This window comes from Leptidea sinapis, chromosome 32, assembly GCF_905404315.1.
Source record: "Leptidea sinapis chromosome 32, ilLepSina1.1, whole genome shotgun sequence".
NCBI classification, from domain to species: Eukaryota; Metazoa; Arthropoda; class Insecta; order Lepidoptera; family Pieridae; genus Leptidea; species Leptidea sinapis.
Genome location: NC_066296.1, coordinates 11,553,025 through 11,580,410, shown reverse-complemented (window position 1 = coordinate 11,580,410; position 27,386 = coordinate 11,553,025). Strand labels below are relative to the sequence as shown.

The 27,386-nt window shown below is 35.4% G+C and overlaps 2 protein-coding genes across 2 annotated transcripts in view; both read left to right on the top strand.

The window, feature by feature from the left end:
- The window catches only part of LOC126974277 (gastrula zinc finger protein XlCGF57.1-like), a 248,705-nt gene that overhangs the window by 54,618 nt on the left and 166,701 nt on the right, over positions 1-27,386 (top strand). The gene's annotated exons all lie outside the window — the stretch shown is intronic.
- Positions 60-12,906, top strand: LOC126974292 (inhibin beta chain). The gene is made up of 5 exons (XM_050821762.1): positions 60-174; positions 10,623-10,680; positions 11,066-11,272; positions 11,727-12,094; positions 12,265-12,906. The coding sequence occupies exons 1-5, from the start codon at positions 169-171 to the stop codon at positions 12,409-12,411; spliced, it is 786 nt and encodes a 261-aa protein (XP_050677719.1). The 5' UTR covers positions 60-168; the 3' UTR covers positions 12,412-12,906.

Genomic DNA, 27,386 nt, shown 5'->3' with positions numbered 1-27,386 from the left:
ACAATAAGTTTTATAACTTGTGCTCGTTCCAAGGGTCGCAGTGTGAATCATCGGCTGCTATATAAGCACTGGCTTTTCCAACCCCAAGTTAGTCCGCCGTGAAACTCGCCAAGGGATGGCCAGTTTTCCTTGAAAACGAAACTTTTTACGCGACAACAATTTCCCGACATGAAAGTAAGTCGTATTTGATAAGCTTAGGTACCGTGGAACCAAGGAGAACCTAGAGTAGGTTAAGACAAGCTGTTTAGATAGTAGGAATACTGCCGTTAAATTTATTTACTATCATATTTTCATGATCCTTTTTAAATGAAGAAAATTATTAAGATTAGTATACAGGGTGTAATCGTTTAGTGTGACCAGGCTATTATTCCGAAACTTATCAATTATTTTTTATATTAAACACGTCCATATATTTATAAAATGAAATGAAATTTATCTATTGCGTCGAATACATTATTGTAGTGTCTTCTATTCGGCTAATTTAAATTAGCATGCAAAAAGTTTACTTAAAATTAAAAAATTCCTTAACACGATTATTTTTTTGTTGTATAACCATTTAAACAGGAGTCCAGTAAATCGTTTCTGTGGTAAGTTTTTTTTTTAGTACGAGAATAGTAGAAAGGGTTTAGTTTCCTTATTTTAAAAGGTTATTTTAGCTTAGTACTGTAAAGGAAACTGTTTATCAACCTAACAATGTAATTAAAGTATCTCTGAATTCAATAATATTTATTTCTTACTAAGTACAAGTAAGTAAGTCCTTGGTGTGCTTTGAATGACCTTTCTGCTAATCTCATACTAAATGTATGGAAGTGTTAAATATTAAAATTTTGGATACTTCTCGTTTGATTTTGAAGAAGTTATTGATGTCATTTTACTGATTAGATAATATACTTTCGATATCAGTTTAAAGTTTTTTGATATCTATAATAGTTACGGAATTATCGCCGGGTAACACTAAACAATAACTTTCTATATGCTAAACAAAATGATTTCCTTAATTTAAAAAGGATCACGAAAATATGATAGTATATAATGTTGACTGCAGTATTAATACACTTTAAACAGCATGTTTGTAGCCACCCTAGTGTTCTGTATACGGGATATCCACCCCGTTATCCGCTGCAATATTATCTATACATCTACACATATAAATAAAATTGGAGTGTCTGTTTGTAATATTGAAATAACCGTTTTTACTATATGTATATGAATATATATACGGTACATACACCAAAATAACATTTTTTACAATGTTTGTCCGTCTGTTTGTTCCGGCTAATCTCTGAAATGGTTGGACCGATATTGACGGGACTTTTATTGGCAGGTAGCTGATGTAATAAGGAATAACTTAGGCCACATTTAACTATAAGAATAATTTATATGGCAAAACAACGTTTGCCGGGTCAGCTAGTTTAAAATATAACTGAATGTTTAACTTTATTATAGGTTTCGTAGTTGGACTTCTTAGCTCCTCGTCCATATGAAATGGGGGATTATGAATGTCAAAATTATTTATTTCAGCTTTTAGCAACATTATACTTGTAACTGTGGTATTCAAATACAATATATCCCGGTTTTGTGAGACACTGAAATATCGTGATAAACGTTTGTTAGCTATGAATAACAGGTAGCCTAACGGCCGTTCCCAATATACTATCTACAGATAGAGATAAATTACTACCTTCTACTGACAGTAATTAGCTGTCAATAATCTGAAGCTGTCCCAATATACCCGATAAGTCATTTTTATCGCCTTATATTGAGACGCGTGAATTGAAATTTCCATACAAACTTCTATCTATACGTGTACGGATAAGGTTACCGTCGATAAGTTTATTGGGACAGAAACGTCAACGATAGTTACGATTTTTATCTCAAGTTAGAGATAGACTGAATATTGGGAACGGCTGTTAGACCCACTTTTCGAACGAGTTAAAAATATATAATTAAATTAAATGAAAACTCCTAAAAAGCAGTACACAAACTATTATAACATCATCCACGTAAACAAAAATATCAAAAAAAAATGTTCATAAAATGAAAAGTATGTCAAATTATTATGGGACCAAATGGCAAACATTATGCATAAAACTAAATATAAATCTCCGCGTAATATACATAAAAAATACCAATCAAATTGAAAACCTCCTCCTTTTCGAAGTCGGTTAAAAATAAACACAGCTTATGAAAAAAATGTAAAATTAAGTATTTTAATTATAAATGTAATTTCTCTATTAGAACTAAAATACCAAATTTTCTTCAATTAATCTATTATTTTAGTAAATGTTTCACTTTTTTTATTAATATAGTATAGATATTTTTTAATAAACTAAAATTTCACCAAATCTCTAAGATTTGGGTAGATATTATTAAATATATAATTTTTATATTAATTACTACCAAATTCACATTTTTTTTTAAATACAGAACTATTCAAGTATAACTTTAACTAGGTAAATAATATTTGGAATACAAGAAATTTGCCCGCAAGGATTGTATTGTATTTTTAGCATTAAATTATCTTTTTCTTTGTGAACAATTACAATGAAACAAACAATAAATGATATGGGTCACAATATATCAGTGAACTGTATTCCAATCGGTTTGGCCGTTTCAGCGGTTTGCATGCGCAAACAAAAAAACAAATTTTTTAAAGTTTTTTGGCATCGGTTACAAAAGTACCAATTTCATGGTTACAATTTCCTTATTTGGATATAATAACCTCAGATAGATAAATAGACTGTGACAGATGTAAACACGTCAAAATAATAGCGGTTAACAGCTACCCTCTATTTTCCGCAATGCAACAAAGTGTTTAACGTATCGCGAGTGTAAGACGTAGCTTGTCACGCACACTAAAGTAATAATCCTGGCCTGATTTCATCGGTTGTCTAGCAGCGAGAGGCTCTATCTAATGACAAGCTACGTCTTACACTCGCGATTTGTATGTCACTTTGTGTTAATGTGCATGAATTTCTCAAAATAGAGGTTAGTTCTAAACTCAATTTTTTCGATGTTTTCACAGCTGTAATAGTCTATCTAAACGTATAAATGATCTAAGAGAAAACTGGCTACTAAATGTTTCTTCTTAAAGCCCGCATACCAGAACGTAATTCTTGATCGAATGTTTTTTTTCTATTTAATAACTATGTATAAATAAATTAGACAACATCCATTGGACGTAGTTCCGGAAAAGCGTTCCAAGCCACAAACATCACATTTTAAGGAATTCGTGTTTAAAGTTGTATTCTAAACATGTGGGTTGGGCTACTAAGCCATGATATCATTTAAAGAGTGACAGTAGGGCTGCCATTTTGTCAGTCCGTTAATATGAATCACGTCGACCATTATGTTTTTAACTCAATTTCGACATTATTGTGGTTTGGAACGTTTTTCTGGAATCACGTCCCATTGTATCACGGATTTAGCATCAATACGGCTTCTAGAATAAGAGCCTAAATATAACAAGTATTCATAAAGGTGGTAAGAATGGTAAGATCGCGTGACCAGCCAAGTAATCTGATCCGTCAGTCGCATTCACAGCGCCAAGTTGACCCACCTTCTGTTTTTACTGCTTCACTGTATAACCTATTTACATGTTTCCTCTACATGAACATTTTACTGATTAACAAATAACTTATTCTTGAAATGTTATCACGTTTGTAGGCTTGATTTACAATTGCCAGAATATTTAGGCGGTCAAGGTTAATTGTAATTATAAAAGAAAATAACATGACGTGCACGATGGTATATAGCATGTAAAATAGAGAATAGAGAGAGTATACTAATCCTTTGTCACAAATGCAATGTCAAATAAAATTAATTCAAATATTATTAAACTTAGCGCTTTTTATTTGTCACAAATTTTCAAATGCAATTTCAAATAAAATTTATTCAAATAGGATTAAACTAAGCGCTTTTTAATTACTGAATCTACCATATTCGGTAAAGTTGAGCTCGTGAGAAGAACATACAACCTCTCTTTTCAATCAGTAAGTATTTTACAATGGCAGTAGGTAATATTCATAATAAATTAGTTTGTGAGGTGTTGCATCCAATAATATCAAATATTCCATAAAAAGAACAAATTGTATAATATAAATTATCGTATATTGAATGCATCAACCTTTAGAGTTTGAATTCATTGTTTGTGTAAGGATGCTTCGTGAACATGATGGTCGTGATTACTGTCTATAGTAATATCATAATTAATAATAGTTACTTTTAAAATATATATCACACCGAATGATTTTTTGCAATTAAAAAATTTTTTCAGCGGTATGGTAGGAAAACTTTTGGGATGGGTATAAAATGTTAAAATCGCCTCAGGACACCTGATCGAAAATTCGTAAGACAGTCGTTAAAGGATGAAAGTTTATTTTTCTGATAGATAAACTATTTTATGTAAAGTAATTGTTATAGTTCTGAAGTGTTATTTTTTTTATGTAATATAAATTGTCATTTTTGTGTACGATAGCGCAATAAATGAATACTGTATTTAACAACATAAATGCTAGTACTTTTATACTGATCAATAAAGCAATTCGTGCGAAATTATTCCCTAACAATTCCAAAATTTTCAAAAATGCACAACGTTAATGTTACGTACCCGCTTTTTTTTTTTAATTTCACATACTACACCATAGATTTAGAATATACTACGATATACCTACCTGATAGCCCAATAATTCGTAACCAATTTTGATTTGTCAAAGAACAATGGCGAAGTTTCATACAACAAAATATTTGAAATTGAATGGAAGCGTCTCAAGAACTGACGCGTACTAATTAATTCTCTATAATTTTCTGCATCTACTGACATTATTCATTTTTAATTTGGAACCGGGATAATGGAGAAATAAATGATTATTTTGTTTGAGTTTCTAGGTTAGGTTTTTATTTTAATTACTTTACCGTTCTAACTATATTTATACTTATCTATTATATTCCAACTAACATGTTCCAACAACAATGACATCAATTCCAAAAATCTTTATGGATAGGAACTAGTAACCATAGGCAAATAGTTAATAAATACCTACCTAATTACTAACGTCTACGGTCAACAACTCTGAGTAGGTATTATATTATGATAAAATGGAAACATGTTACTTGATGCAATGGTAATAACAGTTTATTTGCAACAAACCAGAGTTGGTTGTCCATAGCTTTATAAGTAATTTTATAAGAGGGAAGTCAAATGCGCAATCCATAGTCGTAGGTACTTCTAAAGTGTGCCTAACCTACGCCCGAATTTAAGGCTCGGGTCGACTTTTAAACTAAGTACTTCCATTTTTATAATCTTAAAAAACTGGTAAAATAAGTACCTAGTTTTCTAATGTCTTATTCTCAATCCAAGATCTTATTTTGTAGAAGTAGGTAGCAGTAAATTAAACAAGCAAAATATTTTATTTTGTTTATTGTTATATAAACAGCGTACGTTAGACCAAATCGTGGGGCATATCATAGTCCGGTAATGGAGAGCAGAAGTAGTTCAAAATGAGGTTCAGAGTTTAAAACGAGAGAAAGATATTATTCAAGTCCAAAACCAAGCCATGTAAAATAGAAACTACTTATTAAAATAAAGAAAGCACAAAACAACATAACAGCGGTAACTATAATTGATAGGTATTATTAGCATTAGGTAGATCATAGGTGACAGGTATAGAAATTAGAAACTCATTGATCACTCGCTCATCGCTGTCAATCATATTGACAGATAGCTTTCCTTGATCTAACCTAAAATGGATGTGATTTCATAGTCGTGACAGCATATAATGTGAAAATGAAATAAATATTTTATTTATTTCCCCGGTTCCTTTTGCAATACAATTTTATGTAACAAGTCAATTTATCTACGAAGTTTTTTTTGTAACTATCCTAACCTTAGACGGTTATTCCTATAGTCAGGTAAAATTTCGCCATTGTTCTTTGTTGCGTTAGCTGTTGAACATTGAACCACAAGGTTCAATGTTCAAAATATGAGGGAGCTAATTTCAATCGTGGCTGACTTATCAATCAAAATCGGCTACAATAACAACAGATTCGCTTTCCTTTTCTATCTTACAAAATCTCCGTTAGAGATATTCTGCTAGAGGGAGAAGATATCAAATTGTTAATAATAGAATATCAAGATAATTTATTATATGAGAAAAGTAACGAGTAGATAATCCGTATAACTTACCATCTAATGGTAAGTTATACGCCCTGCCTATCACGATGTAGTGCCGCTCAGGATTATTGAGTGAACCCAAAAATTCTAAGCTGGATAACAATGGCGCTCGTCACCTTGAAACATAAGATGTCAAGTCTCATTTGCCCAGTAATTTTACTAGCTACGACGCCCTTCAGACCGAAACACAGTAATGTTAGCACATTACTGCTACAAGGCAGAAAAGTTACCGCTGTAGTACCCACATTGTGCATCCTGTGTTTCCCCGGAGCATAACAAGAATAGGGAAGTCGCAGGTCCAAGGGTCACGTAAGAGGTGACTTAGGGCATTTAACAGTGGGAGGCTTCTTTACACAGGATGCCGGCTAGATTATGGTTACCACAACGGCGCCTTTTTCTGCCGTGAAGCAGTAATGTGTTAGCATTACTGTGTTTCAGTTTGAAGGGCATCGTAGGTATCTAATTAAATTACTGGGCAAATGACTTATGGCTCAAGGTGACGAGCGCAATTGTTATGCCGCTCAGAATTTTTGGTTTTCTCAAGAATCCTGGCACTCCATTGTAATGGACAGAGTGTATCAATAACCATCAGCTGAAAATCCTGCTCGTCTCGTCCCTTCTTGCCAAAAAAACCCTTTGCAAAAAAGACTCCCACAAGTGTTAAATGAAAGCTTACAAAAATTCTATTAAGTACTACGACATTTCCCGTTCTTCTTATTTTTGCCTTATAAAATATTGAAAAAATCCGACTTGACAACAATTTGACTAACACGTCTAAAAATAATAATGTTTGGTGGAAGTAATTTAACCGGAAAGGCGTCTCGAGTAATTTGAATATAAAGTTAAATTATATTGTCTTTTTCTCCTGCCAAGTTATATTAATGTCTATTTATAGCAAGTTCTCGTTGGAAACACGTTCAAGTAAAACTTTACTTTGTTTTATACATTTAGGTGACATACGAGACTAATAACATAATATATAATTTATATATGAAACATTTTTAGATGCTTTCAAAATTAACGTAAAGTACGTAAGATACGTGTATTTCGACACTTTCAAGGGAATTAAAAATCACTTAATTCATGTAGAAAATGTCAAGTTTTCTTTTCTTTTTAAAACCTTCACTTCGTAAAAGGTTATTTTTATGAAAATAAGGGGTTCAGGTGATGGTAACTGATACGCCCTGCCCATAACAATGCAGTGCCGCACAGGATTCTTGAAAAACCCTAAGAGTTCTGAGCGGCTCATTTGTCCCGTAATTTCACTAGCTTTGATGGGTTGATAGGTTGAGCTATAATGAGAAAAAGTGGCAACAAGCGTTTATCTAGAGGCTAGAACTATGAAATTTGACAAGTAATACCGTCTTATACCACAAGTATACGGAAAGGCGGAAAATTAAACATTTGCAAATAAAAAATAAAAAAACAGGGTCTTTATTCAAGGAAGGGTTCAAATTTTGAGTAAAAGTTAACTACTCGTATGTCGTGTGTCGTGTGGGATATGTTATGAGAGGGTTTAATTGGTACAAAACTTTACAGATTTTTAAATTATTTCTGCTACGATTTCTGACGACCCATACAGCCGAATGGTTAGTGACCCTGACTACTAAGCTAGAGGTCCCGAGTTCGAATCCCGATAGGTGCAATAATTTATATGATGAATATAGATGTTTGTTTCCGAGTCATGGATGTTTTTATGTATGTTTAAGTATATTGCATTAAATATATCGTTGTCTTGTACCCATAGTACAGGCAATGCCTAGTTTGGGACAAGATAATTTGTGTAAAAGTGTGTCAATATTATTATTATTATTTATGACTAAAATTAAAAAAAAACTCTTTTCCCTTTTTTATAAGTATAGGTAGGTACTTAATAATATGTACGGAATCCTCTTTTTAATGGGTAGAGTAGGTACCCTATACTTCAACGATTATGTGGGAAAGGTTATTTATAATAGCATAAATGATTTTCTTAATAATACCACAGACTGGGAATAAAGCATACACCCTCAGGCTCCCTAATTATAAATGTTTATTGTAAGATATTACACTGTAATCCATATCTTATTTTATAAAAAAAAGGCCGCTGAGTCTCTTGCGTCCGTTCTTCTCTGATCTGAGGCAGTGAGCAGACATCTATTTTGAATGGGTGGTAGTTTTTGACGTTCAATAAGTGATTTTGAATAAAAATATTTCAATTTCAATTTGATGGTTTTTGCTTAGTGTTATTTCCAAATACTAATATCAACTAAACGATTTAAATTAGTTATGTATCTATGTAAACCACTTTTCTTTATAATTATATTGAAATACGCATTAATAATTACCAATGGGAGGCTCCTTTGCACAGGATGCCGGCTTTATTATGGGTACCACAACGGTGCCTATTTTTGCCGTGAAGATAGATGTAATGTGAAAATATACTGTGCTTCGGTCTGAAGGGCGCCGTAGCTAGTGAAATTACTGGGCAAACGAGACTTAACATTTTTTGTCTCAAGGAGACGAGCGCAATTGTAGTGCTGCTTAAAATATTTGGGTTTTTCAAAGATCCTGAGCGGCACTGCATGGTAATGGGCAGGGCGAATCAATTACCATCAGCAGCTTTGCTCGTCTCATCCTTTATTGTCATAAACACATAAATCTCAGCCATAGAATCGCTTTCAATATAAACCGTAAATTGGGTAAAGCTTATGTCTTATGTTGAAGAAATCGAAAGCTGTCTAATGGATAGTGCTTGTGAATTGGTAACAATACCGATCGATACTGCAGTCAATTATTAATCACTCTCGCTGCTAAATTTACAACCCCATAGCAAAACTTGATTCAACGTTCGCAGTCGCGGATTAATTCAAACTTTTGCTCTTCATTTGGTGTTTTAATTCTATTCTGTATAGTAATAATGCTAAAAATTTGTGATTAATTTGTACCTTTTGAAAATAATAATATAGATACGTTATATTTACTTACAAAACAACTCAAACCGATACACTGAATTGATAAATTTTATTACTTTATTTAATTAGGGCATTGGTAACTAGACCACCAGCTCAAACCAAACGACATAAATCAAGAATATTTAAATCAGGTTTCAATGTATTCGTTCACAAGAAAACACCACTTTTGTTATTTAGTCATATTTATTCAAACAAAACAAATCTTTTAACTATATTTACAATACTATGATTACTTTAAAACAAAACTATCACTACGGGGAAGCGTACCAAGAATACTGGCAGTATTACCACGTTGGATAGCAAGGCTGATCCGTTGACCGAAACAGCTGCCAGCGCTTGGGTTGCCAGTAGCCCTATTGAGGCGTGAAGATAGCACTTAGTACATTCTCTGCGCCACAAATTGATTTAGTTTCAGGAAAATTAATTCATAATGTAATTTCGTTTATTGAATTGATAACAACAATTATAGAAAGGATAGCTATTGAAGTGAATGTCGCGTACGCATAAGTACTTGTTCACGTCGGAAAGTGCGGGCGCGGAGACGTGGCGAGTTCGTGTTCACGTTGACCGCTAGGCGTTTGCGCGAGTTTGACGTGTTGTCAGAGATTGTAAACATGGACGACGATCTTTTATTTTTAACCGAAAATTCATATCTAAAGTGGGAGATGATAAAGAAAGAGAACGCTATGGTGTATTTCGTACTTTATACAATACTTTGAGAGAACATCCTTCCAGATTTTTTGGATATACCACGATCTCAAATTGCAGTTCTAGCCTGAACAGCAATTAAAAACTCTTCTGTACGGAAAGACATGATGAAGACGTGCTACCGTTTCTAGCGACAAGTTCATACTGGTTGAACTTACCTGACGTCGCGATAGTCGATTGAATCGCGCGCTCCGCCGCTAGTTCGACGTGAACACACAGAAACATCTGTTTGATATTGCCGCGTGCGAGGCGCGCGCGCCCGACGCTAGCTTGCCCGCTACTTAGACCGCACGTGCGTTTCGTATGTGAACACTTGGATATTACGCTATATGTTTGATATTTCGTGACCGCGCCCGCGAGTCAACGTGAATGAGCACTTAGAGTAAATAAATGTCAGCTATATTGCATTACATACTCTTCTTTAAAGTATTATTTTTAGGTAGTAAGGCTTTATCAATGCAGCAATTATTATGAGGTAATTGATAAACTGTTATGATCAGTTGTCAAGTGACACGAAGAGCAAAATCCATACATGGGAGAATAAGCCATAAGTCGTAACTGTAAATAGCTCTTTAGTTTAGCTGACCCTTTTACGCACTTAGCCTGTTAATTGAGCCACTGTGCGACACTAAATAGAAAGCACACACATTACAAGAACGAGCAGTGTGCATACAGATAAATCTAATCTAATGAAGATCATATTAGAATTTAGATTTGGGGTGAATCCTATTTATAGTACCAACTCCTTATAATGTTCATTATTTTTTAAAGTATTTTCTTTGTTTCAGGTAATAATGAAGACAACAACAACAAGAGTTTCTCCGATGGATTCTCGTATCGAAAAATGTTTTACAACTTTTTTTTCATATTATAAGCCGCTGTTGTATCTTTTAATTTTACCTAAAATTGTTTTGTGAAAATATAAGGCCAGTGTTCACGCGGTACGCGAACTCGTATCATCGTGTGGAGCATTTAGGTCACACACACACGATGAGCGGGCTAGCGGAGTCTGCAGCCACGGACGAAAAACGCGTGCACCTGGTGTATAAACCTCACTTTATATGAAATGATTATAACAGCCGCTTATTTTTAATTATTATTTTATTTATAAAAAATTGGATCATCTCGATTTAAGTAGGAATTGTTAGAAATGATTTAAAGTACCTACTTGTCATTTCAAGTAAAAAGAAGTATCGACTACTAACTTTTTTTTTCCCTTGTTTTTGACTAGGTGCCACATTAAATGGACAACGACTAATAGAATTCCGGCTCGGCGCCGAGGGAGAGTCAGATCAAGGCCTCTCTGTTGCGGAGGCTGAGCTGATGGTACGGGCTGAGACAGCGCCACGCTCACGCCGACTTCGTTACACGCTATGGGCGTTTACGGTTTATGGAAATATGAGTGTTGGTGAACTCGCCGGTGCAACTGAAGTGGGAGGTAATATTCAAGTATTTATTTAATTTCAACTGGCTATATTTTATTTTGTCTAGGGTTTTAGGTATGCAATTTTTACTAATAACCTATATCTTTTAACACTAAGTTTTATCTCTTCTATGCGTATTAGCAATGAATTGGAACAAGACAAAGCATGAAGTAGTAAATTGTTGATAATTCTTTAGTAATTAGTAGGGGCAGTAAAGTCCTCGAATGGCGACCACGTACCGGACGACACAGTGTTGGTAGGCCCCCCACAAGATGATCCAATGATCTAGTCAAGATCGCCGGAATACCTTCGATGAGGGCAGCGCAAGACCGATCGTCGTGATAATCTTTGGGGGAGGCCTTTGTTCAGCAGTGGCCGTCTTCCGGCTGATGATGATGATTTAGTAATTATTAGTACCACGATAAAAATACCATCTATGTTTGAATACTGAAGGATCCTTAAATGCAGGTAAGACTGGTGGTCGAGGATGGCAGAAAATCGACGTGACATCGGCGGCTCGTCGCTGGGCCAACAGCGGTGCAAGCGAACCGCTTCGCATATTGCTGGATTGCAGCGGGTGTGCGGGCCGGGTGCGGCTGCGGCTGGGCGGTGCGGCGGCGGCTCGGCCGCTGCTGCGGCTGCGGCTCGCGCCCCGCGCTCCGCGACGACGGCGCGCGCTCGACTGCGACGACGCAGCCCACGGCCGCTGTTGTCGTCAAACTTATTACGTGAGCTTCCGCGCACTCGGGTGGGACGACTGGATCGTTGCGCCTGAGGGATATTATGCCAACTACTGTCGCGGAGCATGCGATCCTTTCCTCAATTATCATTCTCAGGTGATTTAATTTACAATTTTATTTAAAAAGTGACTAAATGTTTAAGAACTTGGATTGCCATCATAGATTTAATACAATCGGCTAAGATATGATGAAAACGAAAGTAATTCTAACTGTATATATTATGTGCTCGTTGGTTAAATATACTTATTATAGTTTTGACATCGCAGGTGGTAGAAGCAGCACGTCTCGAACGGGCCGCGTGCTGTGCCCCCGTGCGCTTCTCTGCGCTTTCGCTCATCTACTTCGGCGCTGACTCCAATATCATCAAACGCGACCTCCCGGAGATGGTGGTCGAAGAGTGCGACTGCCCGTAGCGGCCTGTACATAGCCTCCGCTGCGCCGCTCGCTGCGCCCCCGCCCGCTCCCCGCCGCTTCCCCGCGGCATGCTTACGCCGCTCGAATCTGATTTAATCCGAATCGATTATAAATAATATTCTCGACTTGTGTAAAATTTTGTTCCTCGCGTTCAAAGACTATATCCTAAAACAAAAGTCGGTGAACTGTAAGCGACTCGTGTCTCCAAGTGTCGCCTGCTGATAGACTTTGTAACACGTCCCTTGATATATCTCTTGGTAGGCACCGTTGAGTTTAGCAGTAAACAGCAACATGCCAAATTGCCTTAACCTTGTTGATGTATGATCGGCGCGTTTCGCACGCATGTTTGAAGACGCGACTCGTGTACAGGTTGCCTAAATAATTTAATATGCCGTTTTCTTTCACCCCGTTTGGTGATCGCTTGTAATTATTGTAAACTGTATTATAATAATTATTATAATTATAATTATAATAAATCAACTTTTTCATAATTATTTATTTGTTTCTTTTTTTTATTTAATAATGACAAAAGGTTTGGCTGGGGTTGGGTTAAATAAGAATAAAATAAAGGGTTCAAATCCTGGCAGTGCTCAGGTTTAATTTCAGTACAATTATGGTTCAAGATGAAAAGGAACCAATCAAAGAGATATGCGTGCAAAATGTCTTAAGACCTATGCTGATGATTTCTTCAATAATAATAAAACTGGACACGTTGCTACTATTGTATTGACACTAACATTTTTTTGCCGCAAGTTGTTTTTGAAGGACTATTTAAAATTGCCAATAACTTCCAATCAGCTTGCACGGCGACAGTGTCATTTAACACACAAACAGACAAATAAATGGTTAAAGCCAAAATTTTTTTTATTATGAGCCACCTGTATACAGTCCCGAGTTACGGTACCTTGTGCTTTCCGTTCTCAAAAATTTAGAAACAGTTACGCAGTCAATGATTTTTACTATCAGAATAGGTTATAAGAAAGTGTGTGTGTGCATGTTTCCGAATGTAAAAGTACATTACTAGCGTTAATGCGAGGAATAGTTTAAGAAACATTAAATTAATTTTAGTTTTCATGCAAAATTTTTCTTTTTCATTTCGGTAACTTAGTGCTTCGTCGGGACGGGACCAAACAGAAGACTACCTTCTAAGACATTGCGAATAAGACATGTGTAAAGATGCATAAGGCTTAAAGCATAAGAATCCTTCAAGAGAACACTTTTTAATTCTGAAAATAAACCCATCATTTGATTAGATTTTGCAATAATGTTATTAATATGTAAATTAAATAACAAGAATGTGTCAAAAGTTATTCCGAGGTCTTAAGCACTAGTTTTAACAGAAAGTTTGTAATTATTGATTGAGTAGTCAAATTCAATTTGATTTAGTTTTTTAAAAGTAAGCACAAAATATTTACTCACATTTAAAAACATTGCATTTTCTTCACACCACAATTGAACTGAGTTTAGATCTGTCTGAAGAGACAAGCAATCTTCAACATTATTCACATCGCAAAAATGTTTACATCATCTGCATAAATTAGGCACTTATTTTTTATGACTGATGTGATGTAATTAATAAAAATGACAAATAGCAATGGACCAAGGTGTGATCCCTGAGGAACAGTTATAGGCTTAGAATAAAAACCATTAACAGCAACTATTTATGATCTATTGGTAACATATAATATGACCAATCTTAATAAATCCAAATGAACTCTATACTTCTTAAGTTTCTGGAAAAGTAATCGATGATTCACTTTATCGAACACCTTCTGGAAAACGTTCATAAAAATATTCACAGCAAAAACTACTGTTCCTTACTATGTGATATTTTTATGGGACCAAATGCAACTATTCCGCATCAAACAAAAGAAGAATCATGTGAATCAGATCATAAATCTCATCGTAATTGGTATATACATAAAAAATACCAATCGTATTGAGAACCTCCTCCTTTTTGAAGTCGGTTAATAAAAACAAACGGACAAGAAGTAAATGAAGCGTTAAGCAATACCCCATTTTCTTTTCATGTTTGTTTCACAAAATTTCTCCTCAAATAAGATAATATACATAGAAGAAAATGGTAAGATTAGATTAGATCAAAATGCTGTCCAGGGAATACGCAGCATCTTTCTCCAGCACCACATCTCAAAGGCGTCAATGCATTTTCAGTCTGCAGCTTTCAGTGTCCAAGTCTCAGCGCCGTACGAAAATATCGAGAAGACTAGGGTCCGTCCCAGTTTGGTCTTAGTTTTTACGGAAATGTTGCAATCTCCCCAGATTCTTCCCAGCTGAGACATAGCGCTCTTAGCCATGCCAATTCTCCTGCGTACTTCCCTCTAGAACCCAGGTAGATAAAGTTGTCCACCATTTCTAGGCCCAGCGCACCAGTTAGTTCCAACTTCCCAGATCTATCCACCACCATGACTTTGGTCTTGGACCTGTTTATGGGAAGTCCCATCTCTCCACTAATCCGCTCCATACGTTCAAGAAGTGCAGCCATTTCTGACTCATTTGCTGCAAGAAGAGTAGTGTCATCGGCGTAGCGCAAGTTGGTGCTTTTCACGCCACCAATTGTGATGCCTCCCTCCCAGTTCTCGCAGGTACGTCTCATAATGTGCTCGCCATAGGCGTTGAAGAGAATGGGCGACAAAATGCATCCCTGGCGCACTCCTTGATGAAACTTAAAGGGTTTCGAGGTTGTTTTATCGACTCTTACAACTCCTTGGCTTGAGCCATACAGGGTGCGAAGCAAAGCGATGAAATGATTTGGTACACCAAGCTCTTGCAGATCCCTCCATAAGCAACTCCAATTGACACAGTGGAAAGCCTTACTTTTATATCAATAGGTAGCACATATAAATAATAGCATTTAATTAATAATAAAGTTAAAGTTGTAATAAATTATTTTTTTTGTTATTTGATACTTTTCAGTTTTTGAAGTCAGTTTTTTTAAACTTAGTTTTTTTTTCTTAATAAAATATCGTTACAATAAAATTTAATATTTAATCGCGGTAAATGAGTGTGGTCGCTCCATTCTCAATCTGTGTTATCATTGAGAAAGTCATTTATATTATAGTTACCTTTACCGCACAAATGTTTTCTAACTTTTCTAACAATTCTTTTAAATTTCTTAACACATTTATTTCGTACATATTCTGGGATCATGTAAAACAAACAACAAAAGACTTACAAACTCGACTTAGCCGAGTAGTAGGCATAACAAGTTTATGTTTGTTCTTATAACTTCCTATCAAACGGTTATTAAGTCAATAAGAAATAACAAACAACATGCATGCAAAAAATTTAACTAACAAAATAAAAAAAAATGCTGATCACAACATAAGGAGGAAGTTCTTAATTCGACAAGGATCCTCCTCGCAGTAGAAAAACGAATTTGAGATAATTTTTAGGTACCTCACCGCCCCAAAAGGAAAAAGGAGCCCTTATGGGATCATTTTGTTATCCGAGCTTCCGTATGTCCGTCTGTCCGTCGGTCCTGAGTTGAAATTAAAATGATATACTAAAGACTACAGTCTCTTGAAGCTGTGATAAAATCAAACTTCTTATTTAACGTAGAAATATATACGGCGAGGGAATCAAAATTTATAGAGTATCTTCCGGAAGAACCATGAAATTTGGCAAGCAAAAGTTACCGTCTCATACTACAAGTATAGGGAAAAGTCTGAACACTATACATCTATATATATAAAAGAAGGTCGTGTTAGTTACACTATTTATAACTTAAGAACGGCTAGACCATTTTTTCTGTTGTTTGATTTTTTGGGTTTCTCTTAGTCCGGAATAGGATAATAAGTAATAAAAAATCGAAAAAATCACAAAAAAATTATATTATAAAAACTTTTATTTTCTCATACCATTTGTATGGATTGACATTTTCATGACATCTCGAGAATAGAAACAATTCAATGAAGTTTTTTGTTAATTTCACGCTACATGAGCAATAAAATACAACTGACAGTGCACGTCATGTTATTCAAGTTGACTGGTGGGTGCAATGACGTAATATAACATTCTATACATAAGATGTATAGAATGTCATTGGGTGGGTGTGTTTGTTTCGAGTTTCTATTAGCATAATGTGCCATCTTTCCCGACATAGACGTAATGCAACTAGGATTCGAAACATTGCGAATTGGACTGACGAAGAACAAGAAATTGCAGGTAAAAACAACGCGTTAGTATGGGCTCGACGTTGTGTTTCTGAATCACAAGAGCAAAGCGAGGCAGCCAGTAAACCTCAGAGATCAATAACTAGATAATTTTCGACGCACAAGAAGAAATTATGAAGTATTGATTACAGTACTGATTACCGCTTGCATACTAGCGTTCACATTGGGTCAATGGACGTTGTTTGCAAGTATTTTCCGGAGAAACGCCAGGATTGACTGCCTTAGTGGGAAACTACCGAATCACGACATTTTCTAGCACACACTCAAAAATACAATGTTTGTTTCCATATGTCCTCATTTGGGGCATTATCTAAGAACGACGATTTAATCCGACATTCATGGTATTAATTTATTTATATTCTTACACACAATACAGTAGAAGAATAACATACCTACTATACTTATTCCTATGTATTATGTACGCTAATTCTAAAATAAAGTGTTTACAAATCAGTAATACGGACTTTGCTTTTGATTTTGTAGATACAAGGACAGATTCACCATCGAATTGGATCATTGCAATCTCTCGAACACACACACTCTAAAGCACACCATAAATTTTAACAATTATATTTCATGGGCAACATGGAGGAACAACGGCATGAAGAGATCAATGCAGCAATGATAATAATAGATAATAGCAATTCTTCATGATCTGCAGCAACTACTTCATGAACATTTTGCATGTCAAGTTAGCCCGCAAATCTTTAATTTCCGATCCGTCTTGCATTCGCCATGACCATTAACAAATCTCAAGGCCAATTCTTGAAAGTTTGTGGTCTGAATCTAGAAAATCCATTTCCCATGGTCAATCTATATATATAAGAGATTTCCACGTATAGAGACTTGAAATTTGGTAGGAATATTCCTTTCGTCAAGTAGAGGTTAGCTGTCGGGTCCGCTAGTTTGCAATGAAATTGTAAAAAACTGGGTATTTATGCAAGGAACAGCAGTCCAAACTTTTAATTCAGTTAACTATATCATGGTGCGGTATCGTATGAAAGCGTACCAAAAATACTGGCAGCATTCCCGCGCTGGCAAGCTAGGTTGTAGTTGCTAGTTGACCAAAATAGCTGCCAGCGTTTAGGTTTCCAGTAGCCTTATTGAGGCGCGAAGATAGTATTTTGAACATTCTCCGCGCCTCTGGGCCCTACGGGTCAAACTCGACTCGACACCAAACGGTACAAATAACTCCCTGAGTGACTCACTGAGACCGACATATTTGCTTGCTGTCTTCGGCAGTCGAAGCACCAGCCCCAGCACCAACTGACGTAACTTGGACATGAGAAGAAGACAGAGTCTCGACGCAAGTCGCGTCCCAGCGCCCTTCCCCGTGTCCAAGCCACCAGCGTCAATCCACCAGGACGCTTGCCATCGCGGCGAGTAATACCATTTGGCTCTGAAACAGTGGGTATATTAAGACCGGCAAATGCCCTGCGGATGACTTCATTAATGCTGACTTGACGACTGATACGGCCTGCCGATTTTAGGCAGGATAACCCGTGACGCCCAAGAGCATCTACCTGCACGCCACATCTACATTGATGTTGTTCATTCAGTTTTATACCTAGCCGGAGTGATACGCATATTATTGACAATGTCATATTGTAAAGTAGCGTTCCAATCGGCGCTGAAGGCAAGGCTTGTAACCAATTATTGTATTATTAACCAATCGATTCTTACTTATTTTTATAAACTATATTCTATGTCTATTTATGAAGAAGTCTTTTTATTATTTATTATAGGTAGATACCTAATAAAATGAATGGGATTCACGGTGAGCGCGTACGACACGCATTTGTCAGGTATTTTAAAATAAGATGGCCGCCGCGCAAAATTATTTAACGGTTTGAGAGGTGACACAGAACTTAGGATCAATTTTGATAACCAAGAATGCCGAATTTATTATATAGAAGGAGAGAAAAAAACACAAGGTGGTATTGTTTGCGGATGACACTTCACTTATATTCAAAGTGAAACGAAGCCAAGTTTTATATGACGAAGTAAACAATGCTCTATCTGACATCGTGTACGGGTTTAGCGCCAATAACTTATTGTTAAATAATCATAAAACCAAATATATTAAATTCACCGCGGCAAATGTCAAAAATGTAGATGCTAATATTTTATTAAATGGAGAGGTGGTAAAACCAGTGGAATCTGCTATATTTCTTGGCATTACTCTTGATTCCAAATTGCAGTGGGGCCCCCATATTGAAGGATTGGCGAATAGGCTTAGTTCTGCAGCATATGCGGTTAAGAAAATCAGACGGTTAACTGACATAGATACGGCGAGATTAGTATACTTTAGTTATTTTCATAGTATTATGTCCTATGGTATATTGTTATGGGGCAGTGCGGCCGATATTAATACTATCTTTGTGCTGCAGAAGAGGGCTATTCGCGCGATTTATAACCTAGGTCCTAAAGAATCATTAAGAGAAAAATTTAAAGAAATAAACATTTTGACTGTTGCTTCTCAATACATTTTTGATAATGTTTTGTATGTTCATAAGCACATTGAGGAATTTTCTAGAAACTGTGACATTCATAATGTTAACACGAGGAACAAACATAAACTTGTTATGCCTACTACTCGGTTGGGTCGACTTAGTAAGTCTTTTGTTGGGCGATGTATATGCTTCTACAATATGCTCCCAGAAAATGTACAAAACAAATGTGTTACGAAATTTAAAAGAATTGTTAAAAAACGTTTGTGTGGGAAAGGTTATTATAGCATAAACGATTTTCTTAATGACACCACGGACTGGGATTAAAGCGAACACCCTCAGGCTCTTTAATTATTAATGTTTATTGTACGATATTACATTGTAATCCATATTTTATATAAAAAAAAAAAGCCCGCTGAGTTTCTTGCGCCCATTCTTCTCAGGTCTGAGGCAGTCTCTTTTGAATGGGTGGTAGATTTTGACGTTCAATAAGTGATTATAAATCCTATTTTGAATAAAAATATTTGAATTTGAATTTGAATTTATTAAAACTTAACATTCACTCGTGTAGCGATTTCTTTAAATCTTTTCGAGTGATAAAATAATTAAGCTTCGAATGTGGATAACAGTAAAAAATATAGCTACATCACTAAACTGTATCACCTGATTTTGTTACCTTCACTTTTCTGTATTGCCTTCAACTATTAACTTATTTACCAATGGGAGGCTCCTTTACACTGGATGCCGGCTAAATTATGGGTACCACAACCACCATTACTGTGTTTCGGTCTGAACGGCGCCGTAGCTAGTGAAATTACTGGGCAAATGAGAATTGACATCATATTATGTCTCAAGGTAGCGAGCGCTGCTTAGAATTTTTGTGGTTTTGAATACTCCTGGGCGGCACTGTATTGTAATGGGCAGGGCGTATAATTACCGTCAGCTGAACATCCTGCTCGTCTCGTCTCTTATTTTCATTTAAAAAAACTATGTAAGGAAATTAAAAGTTGTATTCGCATAAAAAATAACTTAGAAAATATACATATCTAACCCCTACTTAAATAATATTCTTGAATCGCCCGTATATTGGATTGTAATTATAAGAAATAATATGAATCATATTCAATAAATCACGGCTTCGTTTAATAAGAAAAATAGTATCTTGTAAATATCTTCTATCAATAGACTTCATTGTTATTAACACCAATATTTCACCTCCCACGTACAATGTGTAGCGGGCCTTAATTCTGTGTGTAGTTTGTTCTTTTCCTATACTGTTTCAAAATCAAATAAATAATAATAAATACATACATTTAGGGTACTATAGCCAAATGGCAAAAAACGGAACCCTTATAGATTCGTCATGTCTCTCTGTCCATCCGTATGTCACAGCCATTTTTTTCCGAAACTATAAGAACTATACTGTTGAAACTTGGTAAGTAGATGTATTGTATAAGCCGCATTAAGATTTTCACACAAAAAAAGAAAAAAAAACAATAAATTTTGGTGGTTCCCCATACTTAGAACTGAAGCAAGAACTTGAACTGAACATAGAGCTTACTCTATCCACCAGACGCAACGCATCTCTTGGCTTCTCGTATTGCGGATCTTCCGATCAGGTGCCGTCTGTTATTGTTATGACTTATGGACAAATTTTTGTTCCATATCACAAAATTTTGAAAGGAAAACTCGGAAACCTTACAGGATCACTTCGTTGTCCATTTGTCTGTCCATCTTTTCGTCAGTTAGTCTTTCACGACCATTTATATCGGGAAGGCGTGGAGAAATTACTCAAGATATACTTAGCTTTACAGTTCCTTGAAGCAGTGAAAAAGTCAAATTCCTAAGTTAACGTACAAAAATGATACGACCGACGGTTATGCCGCAATAAACGTATATTCCGACATTCTGAAGGGAATCACAATTTTTAGGGTATTTTCCAGAACAACTATTTGGCAAGTAATGCCGTCTTATACTACAAGTATAGGGAAAAATCTCAAAACTTATACATTTGAAATGAAATCATAAAAAAAATTGTACGGAACTCCCGGGCGAGTCCAACCCGTTTTTTGTTTATTTCAGTATTTCAGCCCTAAAGAAACCTACCGCTGCGGCGGTGTTGGTCTTCTTATCAAACATCTGATTCGATGCCTGGCCTTGTATAACTTTTATCCCTGATAAAAGTAGGCTGTGACCAGATTGTTTGTAAAGCCAACCAAAGTCCGCATCGAGATATATATTTAGCCCTTATGAAATATATTAAACGTATTTTATTTAAACAAATACAAAATTAAAATACTCATTTGTATAACTTATCATTCACACGATTTCCATTCAGTTTAATAGACTCATCCCCACCATCTGGATGTGTGGCGGTCCTCCACAGTGCGGTTTTCAAGGGGCTTTCTCCCAGCAAAGCTGTGGAATGAGCTTCTTTGTGCGGTATTTCCGTTTACGTTTGCATTTTACCTTCAAAAAAAGGGCGTACGCCTTCCTTAAAGGCCAGCAACGCTCCTGTGATACCTCTGGTGTTGCAATAAAATGTGGGTGGCGGTGATCACATAACACCAGATGACCCACCCGTACGCTCGTTTGTCCTCCTTTTACAAAAAAAATATTCTGTGTGAAAAAAATATGCTTTGGAAAACAAGGTTAGAGAGAGAACATGGAGCTGGACTGAAACCCAATTAGTTTTGCAGACAGTTAAAAAAATATCGACAAAGCTTCCTCTTAATTATACTCGTTGCTCCGTACGAAATTATTAGGAAGGTTAAGCGAAAGAAAAATGCTGACTGAAGTAAATAAAGTAACAGAAAAGTTTGTTTCCCGAACTGCTACCACGGCATTGCTCAGTTGAACACAACTATTGTATTCAGTATCGGGAACCGGCGCCGAAGTGTCGCGCGGGACACCGTCCGGTAACCATGGTTTTTAACGAATTCAGGACTTAATTATCAATATTTTTTAATCAGCTTAAAAATATTCTATAGTTCATACTGCCACCACGCATATTATAATTCATTTCACCAGCTGTTCCTGAGAATAAATCAAGCGCTGATATTTCCATTTTTCTATGTAAGAGGTGGAAAACAAGCGAATGCCAAGAGTCACAGAATTGAGACTACCGGGCTTCACGTTCGCCCATTCTCTTGCAACACAGGAGCGCTGCCAGCCTTTTAGTGGCCGATTTTTTTAAGTTAATCATGTCATATCAACCCAGAAACACCCTGTAAGGAATTTCGTTCCATAGTTTTGTTGTAAGCGGAGGAAACTTCCTTGAAAACTGCACCATAGATGTATGGATGATATTTTGGATCATGTAGTGTAAAAGTGGAATCCAGCTACAGGAAATAAGTCAAACAGTCAATATACTTATTTCAATTAGACAATTATGGGCACTTTTAAATGTCACACATTGGAGAAACTAAGGAATCTAAGGTTGATGCATACCTGCCCATTCCAAAAAATGTAGTTTCCTATAGAGACGAACGTGCACAAGTAACTCCTAGGTTACACTTTTGAATGGTCATTTGAAGCAGACCAGCATGTTTCCAAGCTTGTGTTCCATGTAATCCGCTTATTTGTTATCTGCTTACTTACAAAGTGTATTTTAATTAAGTGTATTTTAATTACGGGGAAATGGTACATTTCCCCGTAATACTGCCAGCAGAATATATTTTCAATTAATTTTGGTACACCTCCTTGTAATAATAGTTTAAATTTAATGTTATTTACTTCAATAAATTAATTTTAAATTTTCTGTCATTTACTTAGTTGCAATATTTCATCTCTTAAAAATTTTGACAGGATCTTTGAGGCAGAGATCAATTAATAGTTGATGATTGCCTAATTTTTCACGCACATGTATCTAATAATTATGATATAATAAATATGATAAAAGTCCCTGGCAACTCTGCGGGGCATAATCACTCTCCCTATTAGGTGCAGAATAATAATTATAATAATAATGTAACCCCAAGAAAAGACGAGTAAAAATCAAAGCATGGATATCGTATTCCCGTTGCGATTGGAGTGCGTACAATTGTGGCGCGATCGATGTCATCACAGACGCCGCGACGCCGGACTCGCTCCTGTCCACAAACTGTGCGGAGGCGGAATAGTAAGCAGCCCTAAAATTCTTACTTGGGGACAGCGCGCAGATTACTCGTTTCTATCTCATTATATAAATCTCCCATGTTTTTGGGTTCCCAACCCATTAAAGAAAAAAACAACCCTCGCAAAAGGAGTTAACTCTCTGTCTGTTATTAAACCTGTTTTTATTTCTTCAAACTTGTGTAAATCTAAGTTCAGCAACCCATAAAACCTGACCTGAAATCATATTTTTCCCCCCGAAACCTCATACAACACGAAGCGCTGCGTTTTGTCTCTTGAAGGTTTCGAGTGCTGAAATGGAATACGTGTCTGACTAAAGAATCCGCTACATAATCCCCTCTGCAAACAAAGTACATATTATATGTCTATACATTTATAAGTATATACGAGTTGTTATTCAAGTAGTAGATCATAGGAATGTATTGTGTGCGATACGGCAATAAACCCCAATTTACAAATGTAAGAACTTCGGCCTTAGATTGAGATTTGCCAAGTTATGATCAAAAATTATGTCTTTTTGTTTGTCAACCGATTGGTAAGGAACAAAAAGAAAGTGTGTGTGTACTTATGTACGTACGCAAGAAGTTATTCTTCTTTATCGTTATAAAACAAAAATGCCTAAAAAATAATTCCTCGTGATATTTTACGTTTGTAGAAAAAACAATATTGTAGTAAAGAAGGGTATTAAATACAACCAATTAAAATATGATAATACCGTATAATTCAGTTAAATAACGTGTAATTTAATATTATTAAATTATTTATTTCATTCTCGTCCATTGGTTGTGGTTCTCTAGACATATGAATTACAAGAGGCTTGCTAGCTGAAGTACAATACAAATGGTCTAGTTGACCAGCTAACGTCAGGGTATCTATCGAATTTGGGTGACATTGTTTGCGCGCATCGTAAAAATTCACTCTGATAACATTACGCGCCAAAAGAAGTATGTATAACTTCAAAAACAAAAACATTACCTATGGCGAGATTGAACCAGTTCATCAGTAAAAACCTGATAGAGACCAAACGCACAGGCAAAAACCAAAAAATATATTTTTGGCTACGGTAACGTAGGTACAACTAGTATAAATGTTTTATTATTATTTAGTTTTATTAAAAAATATTTAATGTACATGCCATGCATATGATTTAATTATAATATGGAAGAATCATCGAATGAATACAGCCCGAATCCAAAGACGAGTAGTACATAAGTTAATTGTCATAAAAGATAATTTGTCACCATTATTTTTGGATGTACCCATAATAAGTATTGGATTAACTCGTCACTCAAAAATGGCTCCCTGTTTCTATTAAGGGCGTTATCCCAAGAAAATCGCGCATAATTGAAGCCATTTATCAACGGTTTATATAGGGCTTAAATATATATATTATAAAATAAATAGGTTCTAGAGGATTGACGGGCTTTTATTTAAAAAAAAATTATACGTGTATAAAGAATGAGAAAAAAATTATTTTTTTCTTTCCATTTCTATCTTCAATCGACATTGCGAAAAGAAATCAACAAAGTGTAACTAACTTTTACAGTTGGAGCCATGCTAATCATTCAATTTAGATAAAAATTATATGAAAAATTATTTACTGATCACCAATAGTATTTAACGTGACATAGTTTTGTTATTTTTGTAAAGAAAATTGTATTATGTTTGTAATAAATTAAAAATGCTTAATTCTGAATTAAGACTATGGCGATTTTGTGCGAGAGAGGTAGCTCCGCTCGATTCCTCAAGGGCGTTGGCTCGGTCCCTAGCCCTAAGTTGCATTGTTCTGTATTTGGTGTAACAGGGGGCTACTTACTACTATGTAACTTATATACGGCGCCCGCCCGACTGTCTGCTGAAACCGTAACATTTAGTTATGAGATAACAACTACGTGCATTTGTATCTACATTTCTATACGAATGTGTCATTGTCGATAGTTAAGCTCTGTTATTTTAATGCACTATTTTAATTAGCTATACCGACAAAATATTTTGATGCATTGCACCAACACCTAAGTCCCACGTGGAGCTGGATTAGCCATTTAATGATGAGCCTTATAACTTATAAGATTATATTAAAGCTTATCTAACTTATTAGTCGTTATTTTTATAAAGTACTAGTTTAAGGACATATTATGTAGGAATGATGCTACTTATATATTTTTTGTAATTTTACCCCAATAAGTCCAGTATGTGTTAATTACTCGCATGTATTTATGCTATGATTTATTCATTTGACTTTAATTAAAACGGGTAACACCAATTACATACAATTCATCTTATCATCTCGCTCACAGTACTTCAGGCATTCTGATATTATTCACGTCCATTCATCCGTGTACAAGTCACACTCAGGGTTTGCGTTCAGAGGATCGTTGAGTGCGGTGAGAGTGTGGGTTATAGATGACTGTACATGCGGTACTCTGCGCCTCTGAGGAACTGCAAACAGTTCATGTCTACGGTTACGGAGGTATTTGTTCGGAACAAAGAACCGACACAGTTTATTATGATTCACAGGAAGTAGTGAGTTGTCGGTATTCCCGCTGAACTTCCAAAGAATTATAGTTTAGAGAACCCAGAAGAAATTTCTTCGGATATAGCTAATGATAATACCCGTATATTCGTTTATAAAGTAACCTTCCACCATCATAAATACCTTCTGAACTTTTTGAAGGAGAACCATATAGGCTTTATCGTGCCGGTTCCAGATGCCGGCGCTAGATTCTAGTTTTAAGGGCGAAAGAGTAAGCAGAAAACACGCAAACATGGTGATTTTAGACAAGTTTTGTGGTGAAAGTATAGCATTTCGAGCTATGAACACTACTTAATCCTGTTACACATATCCTTAAGTCTTATTTGTAGGTATTAATACTTGCTGTTGGTTATAGTTAACACTGTCGACCCTTTTTGAACTAATACATTTCTTTAAAGTTAAACAAGTTTTTTGGCATGGTGTGACGCATTTTTTTGGTACTTCTCTCAGAAAAGTTATTCTTATAGCTTGTACTTTTTTTGTAGGTTCATTTATTCAGATTAGTAGTGAATAAGGAGGATTGTAAGCATATAAACTGTTTTCCACGCAAGCATTTTGAAAATATTGGCTTTGTTATATAGATGGCGGGCCGGCAGCCGTGAACTCATATCGCTCAAGGTCGCTGGCATTTCGTGTCGCCTTAAGATCTAACTAGCGCGTTGTAGATCAGCTTGATGAGATTATGTTTAACAGAGTACAACAGTTTTCTATTTTAATTTATTAACGGTTAATTCTCTAATTAAATTTAATATAATTGATATTTATTTGCTTCTTTTGAAAAATGAAATAGCAACACGATTGTGTTGCTAAGCGATTGTAAGCGATTGCTTACTTACCATCATAATTGACGTATCTTACTTTGATATGAACTCGAGCATAAACTAATTTTCCAAGTACTGAGACTGGATGTGAATAACATAACATTATCGCGGTTACAGTGTACTTACTGTAATTGTTAGAATGCCGATGATCGAGCATTCCTGTAACAACAATGGTTGGTTAACCACAGCGCTATGATAACTATGCTGTTTACACATACATAGAGATTGACAATTTTGAATTTAACGATAAAATTGATTCATAAAAATGAATAGGTTCTAGAGGACTGACGGCCTCATTGAGCGGTAAATTCAATAAGAAACAATATTTATATATTTTTTTGACATTCATAAGTGTCATTTTTGTGACCTACATGAATAAAGTGTTTTTGAATTTGATTTTGAATTTGAATTAATTGGCCATATTCGACCATAATTTAAAAAAAAGTGTTTGTTATGTACCTACTTATTGTACGTACGCAAGAAGCTATTCTTCTTTGGAGTAATAAAATAAAAATAATTAAAAAAAATATTCCTCGTACTATTTTACTTTTGCGTGGGTATTAAATACAATCAATGAAAATATTTATTATACCGCATCGTTAAGTAACGTGTAATTAAATATCATTAAATTATTTTTGTACAAATATAGAGAGAAATTATTATTTTTATTTTAAAACTTGTATATAAATTGAAGTTTGTTAGCTTGTCAAGGTGTTGAATTTGCGTGACTGTGTGCGCTAAATCAAAATAATTCACTCGTATAATTTTTCTCAAGTTTTTCCCTAACCCGCGAGAAGAAGTAGAACTTCAAAAATTAAACTATTGCGACTATTATTGAGGTTTTATTTTTTTATTCATGAAGAT

Bases quoted from the DNA above. Each gene is read 5' to 3' on its own strand.
- LOC126974292 (XM_050821762.1), top strand. The intron at 10,681-11,065 runs GTTTTACAACTT...GTTTTTGACTAG, and splicing joins GGATTCTCGTATCGAAAAAT to GTGCCACATTAAATGGACAA. The intron at 11,273-11,726 runs GTAATATTCAAG...CCTTAAATGCAG, and splicing joins CGGTGCAACTGAAGTGGGAG to GTAAGACTGGTGGTCGAGGA.